General features: G+C 38.7%; 2 protein-coding genes across 2 annotated transcripts in view; one reads left to right on the top strand and one right to left on the bottom strand.

The window, feature by feature from the left end:
* LOC107670540 (WW domain-binding protein 2-like) overlaps positions 1–2,299 on the top strand; it is a 5,000-nt gene extending 2,701 nt beyond the window's left edge. Inside the window, exons 7-8 of the mRNA XM_016463184.1 lie at positions 1–42; positions 1,953–2,299. The exon at positions 1–42 is cut by the window's left edge and continues 44 nt beyond it. Of these exons, the coding sequence (XP_016318670.1) occupies positions 1–42; positions 1,953–2,006 (96 nt within the window). The 3' untranslated portion in view covers positions 2,007–2,299. The remainder of the gene's footprint in view (positions 43–1,952) is intronic.
* A 4,183-nt stretch (positions 2,300–6,482) lies between these two features.
* LOC107670539 (heme-binding protein 1-like) lies at positions 6,483–11,373 on the bottom strand. The gene is made up of 4 exons (XM_016463183.1): positions 11,268–11,373; positions 10,008–10,146; positions 8,372–8,552; positions 6,483–6,953 (listed from the first exon to the last, which is right to left on the bottom strand). The coding sequence occupies exons 1-4, from the start codon at positions 11,343–11,345 to the stop codon at positions 6,776–6,778; spliced, it is 576 nt and encodes a 191-aa protein (XP_016318669.1). The 5' UTR covers positions 11,346–11,373; the 3' UTR covers positions 6,483–6,775.
* Between the last annotated feature and the right edge of the window lie 1,202 nt (positions 11,374–12,575).

Here is a 12,575-nt window from a genome sequence, read left to right as displayed (position 1 = left end):
TTCTACAATCCCAGCAATCCACACAGCGTCTACATGCCCATGGTGAGACACACTCACTCACTCTCACTCACACTCACACACACTCACACTCACACACACACACACACACTCACACACACTCACACACTCTCTCACACACACACACTCACACACTCTCTCTCGCACACACACATACACACACACACTCACACTCTCTCTCACACACACTCACACACTCTCTCACACACACACACTCACACACTCTCTCTCGCACACACACATACACACACACACTCACACTCTCTCTCACACACACTCACACACTCTCTCACACACACACACTCACACACTCTCTCTCGCACACACACATACACACACACACTCACACTCTCTCTCACACACACTCACACACTCTCTCACACACACACACTCACACACTCTCTCTCGCACACACACATACACACACACACTCACACTCTCTCTCACACACACTCACACACTCTCTCACACACACACACTCACACACTCTCTCTCGCACACACACATACACACACACACTCACACTCTCTCTCACACACACTCACACACTCTCTCACACACACACACTCACACACTCTCTCTCGCACACACACATACACACACACACTCACACTCTCTCTCACACACACTCACACACTCTCTCACACACACACACTCACACACTCTCTCTCGCACACACACATACACACACACACTCACACTCTCTCTCACACACACTCACACACTCTCTCACACACACACACTCACACACTCTCTCTCGCACACACACATACACACACACACTCACACTCTCTCTCACACACACTCACACACTCTCTCACACACACACACTCACACACTCTCTCTCGCACACACACATACACACACACACTCACACTCTCTCTCACACACACTCACACACTCTCTCACACACACACACTCACACACTCTCTCTCGCACACACACATACACACACACACTCACACTCTCTCTCACACACACTCACACACTCTCTCACACACACACACTCACACACTCTCTCTCGCACACACACATACACACACACACTCACACTCTCTCTCACACACACTCACACACTCTCTCACACACACACAACACACTCTCTCTCACACACACTCACACACACACACACTCACACACTCTCTCACACACTCACACACACACTCACACACACACACACACTCTCTCACACACACACACAACACAACACAACACTAAAACAACACAACTCTATTAACGGCTATTATAGTCATGCCTTTTCTTTTATTATTCATTTTAATTTCAGCCACATTTTCGTTTTAGTTTCTGTATTCTTTAACTTTTTTTGGGGTAATTTTTATTAGTTTTTAAATAATAAAAAAAAAAAAAAGAGTACTATAGTTATTTTGAGTAAAATTAATAAAGATCAGATTCAGTTTTGGAGGCAATTATTAACGAAACTGTGAGAGTGGAATAATTAAAACAAGTACAAAGAGAACTAAAGCCCGGCTCACACACACTGTGATTTAGGCCGTGATTTGGTCGCCTGCGACACATTTTGCTAAAATCTGTAGTTCAAATCTGTGAATCATCTGATGGCATTTTAAATATTGATTAAATTGCTTATGAATTCATTTATAATGATAATTCTGTGTTAAATCATAAACCACAAAATCCAGAAGAAAAAAAAACGCATTTGTATTCATTATTAAATTGTTAAATGAATTCTACTGATTAGACCATAAAAGGGATTTCATAGTGTTGTATAAGTTATACAAATAATCAGAACCTGCTTTCTTATTGATCCACCACCTTTATACAGAGACACCTTCCCCATCTGATTCAATCAAGTTTATTTCTCAGTGTGGAAGTGCATGCTCATGTTGATGTGAAGCGAATCATTTGAGTCGGTTCCTCATGTGTGTGTGTGTGTGTGTGTGCTGTTGTTGGTTCAGGATCAGCCGCCTCCGTACTTCCCTCCCGAGAATCCAGACAAGAAGAACAACTGAGCGACACGAACACAGACTCTTCCGGAGGACCGCAGCGGTTCGCTCGTGCGCTGGATGATTCGTTCTGATCGGTTCATTTGATTCGGCGTGAGCTGATGCAGCCGATTCATGTATGCAGTTTTACTATTTAGCCAAATTAACACTTCTATCTCTACCTACTCCGTTTTTAATGTGTGTGTGTGTGTGATGCTGAACTCTTCTGTAAATTCCTTTTGATAATATTATAATCCTAATTCATAAGTGGATCAGTCTGGTGTAGACGGACGAATAAAGCTCTACATTCTGTCACTGTCCTTGTGTTTCTGTTCATTTCGTTCACGTTCAGACTCGCTTCAGATGATCAGCCGCCAGCCATTTACATTTCTAAACGGTTTCACGCAACGAAGCATCGTTTACCGGAATCACGTGACCTTGATGGAAAACTGGTTCAAAACAAGTGATCCGCGAAGGTCTTGAGCTTCACTAGCTACTGCGGTTTAAGACGGTTAGTCTAGGCTGTATATTGAACACTTGAGAACACAAGCACAAATTACACAACGGTTTATTATGATTACAGTAGTAACCTGCATGGAGTATGTGAACACAAAATCATGTAATGGTGCTTGATAGATAATTAAAGAGATGTGAAGTCAAAACTGCATTGGACATCGCAAGGAGTTTTATGTTAGCATTCAGTTTTTGGAAGTGAAAAACAATGCACAATTTACAGTGGAAAAAAAACAAAGCGTAAATTTACGTTCCCAGAATTCCCTGCGTTACATTTCACATTTGATAAATAGATAGATAAAACAATTGTCTAGCTGCTAGTGTGTTGCTATATGGTTCCTAGGGTACCCGGGGCGGTTGCTAGGGTGTTTCTATGCCGTTGCTATGGTACTCGGGGTGGTTGCTTGGGTGTTGCTATGCGGTTGCTAGGGTACTCTGGGTGGTTGCTAGGGCCAATGGTTCCTAGGGTACTCGGGGTGGTTGCTTGGGTGTTGCTATGCAGTTGCTAGCGTACTCTGGGTGGTTGCTAGGGCCATTGCTAGGCTATCCGGGGTGGTTGCTAAGGTGTTGATAGATAGATAGATACAAAAAATTTGATTAAATGAGCACGTTTCACTAATAATATTAAATTCATTGTGTCATAGATTAAATAATTTAACTTTCAATTGGGAGGTGGCTGTCCGGAACCCTAACCTATAAATTTCAACTTATGAAAATATTGAATTTTATTATTTTTTTTTATTCTTTTAAAAAGTATTCAAGAATTGTTATATTTTCTTTGTAAATTATGAAACTTTATGTAAAAAAATGTGTCCCACATTTTCCATGACACTACCGAAACAGTGTATGTTTTAGTCCATTGGCCGAGACTGATTTTAACCACACCCCTAAATTTATGATCAGGAAATATATATATATAATATATTATATAGTAGCTACAAGGTGTGAGTACATAGGTCCCATCATTTTGAGGTAAATGTGTTCAAAAGCATAACAAATCTGTGTGTAACTTTAAGGAACGTCACTACCGAACACCTTTTTTCTGCAATGAAGCACACTTTTTTGGGAATTATCCCGTAACGTTTAGTTTTTACGGGAACCTAGTTTTTACGGGAACCGTTTAGTTTTTTGAAACTTGCTCAAAGATGCTGATCAGCACATGGTTCTGAACAGTGGTACACATATCTAAAATTGTCACGACTGAAACATTTTGGTGGCGTTTCGGTTGTGACGTCTTTGTTTCGGTAGTGACAATTCAATGGGATAACTTCCAAAAAAACAGTCACGACTGAAACATGTCACCATTGTTTCGGTAGTGACAAAAGGGAACACATAATCCTCATATTTGGGGGAAATAAACAATTTTAAGTTAATTAAATGTACATTTTAGTACAGTTATTGCCATTTTTTTGTGTTTTAGTAGTGTTTTAGTATGCAAGTTAAAGTGATGTGGTCGCTACCCAAGCATTATGGTCATTACCGAAACATGGGATGTTTTGTCAAAAATAAAGCATACTGAATTATCAAGATGTTATGATAGCTTTTGGTTTAATGCATATTCAAACTAATGCACCTTTAACTTTGAAATCAGTATGATCTAATTTATGCCTTTTACAAAGAAATCTTTGTAAAAATCTCATAAATTACACTTGAAATATTGTTAAAAAAGGTGCATTTCGGTTGTGACGTCTTTGTTTCGGTAGTGACAATTCAATGGGATAACTTCCAAAAAAACAGTCACGACTGAAACATGTCACCATTGTTTCGGTAGTGACAAAAGGGAACACATAATCCTCATATTTGGGGGAAATAAACAATTTTAAGTTAATTAAATGTACATTTTAGTACAGTTATTGCCATTTTTTTGTGTTTTAGTAGTGTTTTAGTATGCAAGTTAAAGTGATGTGGTCGCTACCCAAGCATTATGGTCATTACCGAAACATGGGATGTTTTGTCAAAAATAAAGCATACTGAATTATCAAGATGTTATGATAGCTTTTGGTTTAATGCATATTCAAACTAATGCACCTTTAACTTTGAAATCAGTATGATCTAATTTATGCCTTTTACAAAGAAATCTTTGTAAAAATCTCATAAATTACACTTGAAATATTGTTAAAAATGTAATTGTTATTGATTTACCTTTGAAAAATTGTAATAACATAGCAAATAAATATATTTACAATCTAGATGTAAGCAAAATCGTAATAGGTCAATATAACGCTTGTAATTAAATTATTATTACGGTGTTTCGGTAGTGACAAATTTGGGGAGAGGACAAATATTCCAAAACTTACTGAAAATACAATATGAGAATTGATTGCACAATTACTAGACATGTGTACCTTGGATATTATACAATTTGCATACATAACATTTTTTTGGAAAAATAATAAAAAAAAATTTCTCCCAAGACATTTCCAACTCTGACTTTGAACCAATTCTATAGTTAAAAGCTGCTTGTGATGGGCTTTGGTTCATCATGTGACTTTCTCATCAGCACCTGCTTTTGGTTATCAGTGTATTCCAAAGGTACTAAACAGATTTCAGTACTTCCATAGGTTGGTATATTAACATTATATCAGTTAATGGAATTACGTTTTTGAAATGTAAATTTAAGTTAAATCTGTAAAACCAAAAATGTTGCTACCGTGGTTTTTTACGGTAAAAGTCTGGCAACCACAGCTGCTGGTTTTTTACCGTAAATTGTACAGATTTTATTTATTTTCCACAGTGCAGGAAAACCAATCTTTAATCAGTCAGAATCCACAGCTGGTGTTTCTCGGCGGTCAGACGGGTTAGTTATGACCTTCACCATCATCTACCGCAGATCAACATGAGGGGCTGTGGGACTCTGACCAGGTGTTTGCATTAGAAAACGAGAGAGAGAGATACAGTAGATGATACACTACCAGTCACACGTTTTTGAACAGTATATTTTAATGCTTTTTAAAGAAGTGTCTTCTGTTCACCAAGGCTGCATTTATTTGATCCAAAATACAGCAAAAACTGTAAAATGTTGAAATATTTTTACTATTTAAAATAACTGCTTTCTATTTGAATCTATTTTAAAATGTACACATTTTGTACACATACTGGTAAAAAATGTATCGCCTGATGCACTGTAAGTCGCTTTGGATAAAAGCGTCTGCTAAATGCATAAATTATTATTATTAAATTATTAAACTGTAATTTATTTCTGTGATGCGCAGCTGTATTTTCAGCATCATTACTCCAGTCTTCAGTGTCACATGATCTTCAGAAATCATTCTAATATGCTGATCTGCTGCTCGAGAAACATATTATTATTATTATTATTATTATTATTTAAAATGGTTGAGTAATTTTTTTTTCAGGATTCTTTGATGAATAGAAAGATGGAAAGATCAGCATTTTTCTGAAATAAAAAGCTTTTGTAGCATTACACACTATACAATTCAAAAGCTAGGAGTCAGTGTAAATATATATATATATATTTTTGTGCATTTTTGTGAGGGGGGGAGGTATAGAAATTACTACTTTTATTTGTCAAAGATGCTTTAAATTGATTAAAACTGATGATAAAGGCATTTATAATGTTACAACACATTTCTATTTCAGATAAATGCTGTTCTTCTGAACTTTATTTTCATCAAAGCAACCGGGAAAAAAAATTATGCTCAGCTGTTTTCAACATAATAATAATAAGAAGAAGAAGAAGAAGAAGAATGTTTCTTGAGCAGCAAATCAGCATATTAGAATGATTTCTGAAGATCATGTGACACTGAAGCCTGGAGTAATGATGCTGAAAATTCAGCTGCGCATCACAGGAATAAATTACACTTTAACAGAGATTCACACAGAAAACATCTGTTTTACATTGTAATAATATTTCACAATATAACTTTTTTTGCTGTACTTTGGATCAAATAAATGCAGGCTTGGTGAGCAGAAGAGACTTCTTTAAAAACATAAAAAATCTTACTGTTCAAAAACTTGTGACTGGTAGTGTACATCGAGATGGAGAGTAAGACTTCAGATTCATTAGCTGCTACAGGAATATAACGAGAAGAACAACAAAGTGCAGTAAATGCTAAAACTGTCTGCGCCATAAACCAGTGTGTACTAAAACAACATGATAACAAATCCCAGTTTATACAATGTCAAGCGGCTGTTTGTGTACAGCTGAAATAAGTGGAAGCCTTAAACACACAAACCGCTGCGTTCCTCTGCACTCTACTAGAACTCAACACGTCACAAAGGGATTATGGGTAATTTTATCCACACACGTTACGATCCGTGTCTCAGGGCTCGTCCTGCAGGAACCACACCTCGTTACGCCGGCCGTAAGGTTTGATCGGAGGGTCGTAGATGCAGCAGAGGTACTGTTTGCGATGGAAGGGGGCGGAGTCTCCCAGCGTACACATCAGTCGCAACGCTTCCGCACGAAACTCGCTCTCGCCCACGAAACCACTGAACCGCCTGCAGGGGGAGACAGACGTCACTCAGTGCCCTCGCTGCTAGAGAGGAGGAGTTAAAGAGATAGTTCACCTGGAAATGAAAGTTCTGTCATTAATTACTCACCCTCATGTCGTTCCACACCCGTAAGACCTTCGTTCATCTTCAGAACACAAATTAAGATATTTTTGATGAAATCCGAGAGCTCTCTGACCCTCCATAGACAGCAACGCAACTGTAATGTTCTCAGACCCAGAAACGTAAAACAGTCCATGTGACATCAGTGGCTCAACTTCAGTTTTGCGAAGCTACGAGAATACTTTTTGAGTGCTAAGAAAACAAAAATAACGACTTTATTCAACAATTCTTCTCCCCCGAGTTACTGTCTTCCGCCATTTTGGAGAGTACCACGATGTATATGCACGCTTTCTCCAGAGCGTAATCAATGTAATCAGCGTTGAAAGCAAAATCCATACTCTCTAACGTTTCTGGACCTGGGAACATTTCAGTTATATTGCTGTCTATGAAGGGTCAGAGAGCTCTCGGATTTCATCAAAATATCTTAATGTGTGTTCTGAAGATGAACGGAGGTCTTACGAGTGTGGAACGACATTAGGGTGAGTAATTATTGACAGAACTTTCATTTTTTGGGTGGACTATCCCTTTAAGGCCCATTCACACCAATGACAATAACTATAACGATAACGATAAAGATATGTGAGCCGTGCTGGCTAAATGAGTGTGAATGCACAATTTTGAGTTACAGGCAAAAGAAGTGAAAGATGTCAGTTTTTGTCGAATTTGAGGTTTTCACAAAAACAAGTTCATTAAGCCCTCTTCTAGCGATCCCAATGCTCCAAATAGTAATTAAACATCTCTCAGAAAACGTACAAATAAAGATCATTTTAGGAGTATGTTTTCAAACCCATGCTGATGAAAACAAAACAATCGCGCTGACTGATATTTGCAAAGCGCGTACATAAGACAAATCTCCCTATAAAGTACATTATTGTGAAATATGTCTTGGCGAGATTCACACAAACATAATCTGTTATGTCTTGCATGAACGTTTAGGTACAGAGAAACGATATCGTTGGAATCACTTTCAGAACGATTTTTTTTCCCCAGCTGATGAACGATACAAACATTGACAGCCAATCAGAATCTATCCTGCTGTAAAGAGCTCAAGAAAATTTCAAGCAGCAGATGAGCATATGCTTAGAATAAACAGACGATATCGTCCACAATTATCTGTCTGTTTTCGGTGCTCTGATTGGCTGTGTATCTGTTTGCGGCGCTCTGATTGGCTGTGTATCTGTTTGCAGCGCTCTGATTGGCTGTGATTGGCTGCATGTCTGTCTGCAGTGTTCTGATTGGCTTTATAGTTATCTTTATAGTTATCGCTCTTGGTGTGAGCGGGGCTTTACTGTGCGTTGACGTACAGGACGTATACGGTCATGCCGGGCCGCTCCTCGATGCGAATGGACGAGTCGGTCGGGGACGGGGGGGCGATCTGGAAGGATGATGGGATGCGCAGAGCGGCGACCAGGCGGCGGTTTAACGAGCCGTCGTCACGCGGAAACACGGTGAAGATGATGGGGACGGGCGTGTTCATCACCTCACCTGCGCAAACACAGATAATAACACAAAACACAGATCATTCAAACACTTCTAGCAGGAATACGGCTGATGAACACAGTAAACAAGATACGTTCTATGTTAACATCACATTCTGTTGATGCACAAACTTTATTTGTAGGTTAGGGTCCATCCAGCAATCATAATAATCTTTGTTACATATCAAAAGTAACAAATTACAAAGTCTCACCTTTTATACTGGCACTCTCTGGTTGTCTGTTTGCAGTGCTCTGATTGGCTGCTTGTCTGTTTGCAGTGTTCTAATTGGCTGTGAATCTGTTTGCAGTAGAGGTTGACCGATATTGGATTTTACAGATACCGATAACTAGGTTGGACCACACTGGTCGATACCGATTAATCATCTGATGGAAAAGGCCTACTGAATGGAAACTAAAATAGTGCTCTACTATTTTTATTTTCTTTTTTTTTAAAGGACATATTTTGTAAAAGAATAAAAAAATATTAATTATATATACACTGAACAAAATTATAAACGCAAACAAAATTATAAACGCAACACTTTTGTTTTTGCCCCCATTTTTCATGAGCTGAACTCAAAGATCTAAGACTATTTCTATGTACACAAAAGGCCTATTCCTCTCAAATATTGTTCACAAATCTGTCTAAATCTGTGTTAGTGAGCACTTCTTTTTTGCCGAGATAATCCATCCACCTCACAGCATAGGCCTTTTGTGTACATAGAAATAGTCTTAGATCTTTGAGCTCAGCTCATGAAAAATGGGGGCAAAAACAAAAGTGTTGCGTTTATAATTTTGTTCAGTATATATATATATATCATTAAAGTTAGTTAATTAATGTTAACAAAAGCAACTTGAAAATGTAAAAATATATCAGTAAATGTTGAAATTAACACACTCTAACAAGGGACAATTGTTTTCTGTCGGTTGAATGAACACATCAGTTTGCTTTTTCACGTCACCGCTTTAAATCGTGACAATAAACATTTGAGCTGGACTTTTTTGGTCACATTGTTTTAACTGCTTGAGGTGCTGCTAATGTTCGTATCCTCTCAGCCTTGATAGCAAACATAGTGCTGTTCTTTCTCCACTAATGCAGCATCTAGTCAGCAAATTAAGTGGAAAGAATCAGGTGTCAAAACAAACAGCAGGTGCTGTCAGTGATATGCCTCTAGAGGCCATTCTCCCTCTCGTTCTGTATAATGACCGCAGACACTTTTCAGTCGCTCCAGCAACAAACGCAACCCAGAAAACTATTGGCATGGGTTTTTGCCGATAACCGATAGTTCCGCCAATTAACTATCGGTGCCGATTAATCGCCAAAATCGATACATTGGTCAATCTCTATGTAGTTTGCAGTGCTCTGATTGGCTGCGAGTCTGTTTGCAGCTGATTGGCTGTGTGTCTGTTTGCAGAGTTCTGATTGGCTGCGAGTCTTTTTGCAGGACTCTGATTGGCTCACCTTGTTCATTGTCACCGCTCATGTAGGCGAGAAGCTTCCGCTGAAGATCACCTGACACCTGATCAAAGTTCCGCCCCTCCAGACTCACACACACGTGCTTACACGCATCATAGCGGCGCACCTCATAACTCACCCCATCCTGAGAGATAGACAGACAGACAGAGAGACAGACAGACAGGCAGAAAGAGACAGACAGAGATAGAGATAAAACAATTTTGAATTGAATTGATAGAGAGAGAGAGAGACAGAAAGAGAGAGAGAGACAGACAGAGATAGAGATAAAGCAATTTTGAATTGAATTGAATTGAATTGATAGAGAGAGAGAGAGAGACAGACAGACAGAGACAGAGAGAGAGATAGACAGAGAGAGAGAGACAGACAGAGATAGAGAGAGACACAGAGAGGGACAGACAGTCAGCAGTGAGTCAGTTCATTTCAGCAGAATAAACGCCTTCAGCCACACACACACACACACACACACACACACAGAATCACTGTGTGTGTGAGTGGTAATTATTGTCTGTCTAGGTGTCAGTTGGACTCTGTAATTAATGCTGCTCTGCTAATATTAGCTCATGTGTTTAATTATTCATATTTGAACGTGCGTAACGTGTGTGTGTGTGTGTATTGTGTATCAGCTGTAATTAAGAGTGTTTTAACGGCTCAGATCTCACGACTGTGTGACATTTCAGCTCAATGTCTGAGATTCATCTCGACGTGACACGAGCACAAAAGAATCACACGAAAACACGTTTCGCCACAAGCTTACTATTAACATTGTGAAGGTTTTCTGCATTATTTTACAGACATTCACCTCGAACTGTCACCACCGTAACACTACTGTCGTGCAAAGATCTCAATCACCTCCAGACACAAAGATGTTTAACATTTTTGCTACATTAATTCAATATACTAATACCATGTTATACTTAAAATTGTACTTTTAACTTACTACTTCTTTACATGACAGTTGTGACCATGTGTTTAATTGTTGTGCACATTATGTCAGAATGCAAATATGTAAAACTCATAAAGCTCCAACAATAGGCTTGATTCTTGCTTTCTCAATTCTTTCGTTCGATTTTGTGATGAAAAAGAGCCAAACGTAATCTCAGATTCATACGAAGGAAACACAAGCACAAGTTAACATGCAGATAATTAGTTAGTGATGGTGCAGAGAGTGATGTGAGCTGAACTATCAGTAACTATCACTTCAATCAATCAGAGAGTTATTACAGTGTGTGTGTGTGTGTGTGTTACCTTGCACTCGGTGCTCAGCAGTTTATATTCGCTCTCTTCGGTGGCTCCAAGCAGCCAGTTTTTGATCATGACAAACATGCTGAACACAGCTGAAGAATCAAGCCTCCGTCAGGTGTGTGTGTGTGTGTGTGTGTATGTGTGAGCTGCGCGTCTCCTCCCTCCTGCTTCATCTGTCATCGCAGAACAGCCTGGATCACTGCACTTATAGAGTCAAGAGCACAGAGACTCACATAGAAGAGTCGCAGCATCTCGAGCTCAAGCCTGAGGACAAAACATGCCACAATCAGTCAGACTAACACGCACACACACACACACACACACACACACACACACAGAGATGTGTTATTATGCTTCCTGTGTAAAAATAATAACACTAGCTGTGTTTCCATCCACCTATTTTTAGGCACATTTTGGAATATCGCATTAAAAAAATGCTGAATGGAAACGCCAAGATGCGCACAAATTGTGAAAATGCGCATAAAAAAACGTATGCGCACATTTGAGTACGATAAACTTTTCATCCGATAAGAAAAAATGTGCATAAAGTACAATGGAGACACATTTACCAAATAAATTCCACCATGCGCATTCAACTTTTTTCTCAGAATTGCGAGATATAAACTCTCAATTGTAAGAAATTAAGTCAAAATTGCGAGATATAAGCTGACAATTCTGACTTTTTTTCTCAGAATTTCATAATATAAACTCTCGATTACGAGTTATAAAGTCAGAACTGCGAGATATAAATTCGCTATTCTGAGAGCATATCAGTCTTTTTTCCCCTCAGAACTGGACATTATAACTTGCAATTGCGTGTTTAAATCTCACAATTCTGAGAAAAAAGCCAGAATTGCAAATTGCAAATTTTTTTCCTCAGAATTACTTGATACAAACTTGCAACTGCAAGAAAAAAGAAAAAAAAATTGTGAGATAAAAAGTCGCAGTTAACTTTTATTTTAAAAATTCAGTGGCAGAAACTGGCTTCCATACAAAGAGCTACTCGCCTCTATAGCTTATCATACAAAACCGAATTTGAATGGTTTAATGTTTTCACCTCAGAAAACACACGGAACCATGTTCACCTGTTTTAGAGTCACGTGTTCTTCTATCTCGTGTCGTTTAGTTCATCATGAATCTGGGAAGATCATTCCACCGCTGAGGAACAGTGACAGTAAAGGTCCTGGAAAAACCATGAGGTGCCCCAGGTAAAAATAAAGTGTACTTGAATGCACTAAAAATACTTAAATACAAGTCAGTACATTTGTAGTACATTCTTATTTTTTTTTGTGCTAAATAAAACTGAAAAAG

Source organism: Sinocyclocheilus anshuiensis, unplaced genomic scaffold (genome assembly GCF_001515605.1).
Source record: "Sinocyclocheilus anshuiensis isolate Anshui unplaced genomic scaffold, SAMN03320099.WGS_v1.1 scaffold1242, whole genome shotgun sequence".
NCBI classification, from domain to species: Eukaryota; Metazoa; Chordata; class Actinopteri; order Cypriniformes; family Cyprinidae; genus Sinocyclocheilus; species Sinocyclocheilus anshuiensis.
Note: the sequence above shows the minus strand (reverse complement) of the source record. Positions and strands in the feature narration are given on the sequence as shown.

Coding starts and splice junctions, on each gene's coding strand:
- LOC107670539 (XM_016463183.1), bottom strand. CDS start 11,345: ATGTTTGTCATGATCAAAAACTGGCTGCTTGGAGCCACCGAAGAGAGC. Junction 10,147..11,267: donor TGCTGAGCACCGAGTGCAAG/GTAACACACACA, acceptor TCTATCTCTCAG/GATGGGGTGAGTTATGAGGT. Junction 8,553..10,007: donor GAGCGGTGACAATGAACAAG/GTGAGCCAATCA, acceptor GTGTTTGCGCAG/GTGAGGTGATGAACACGCCC.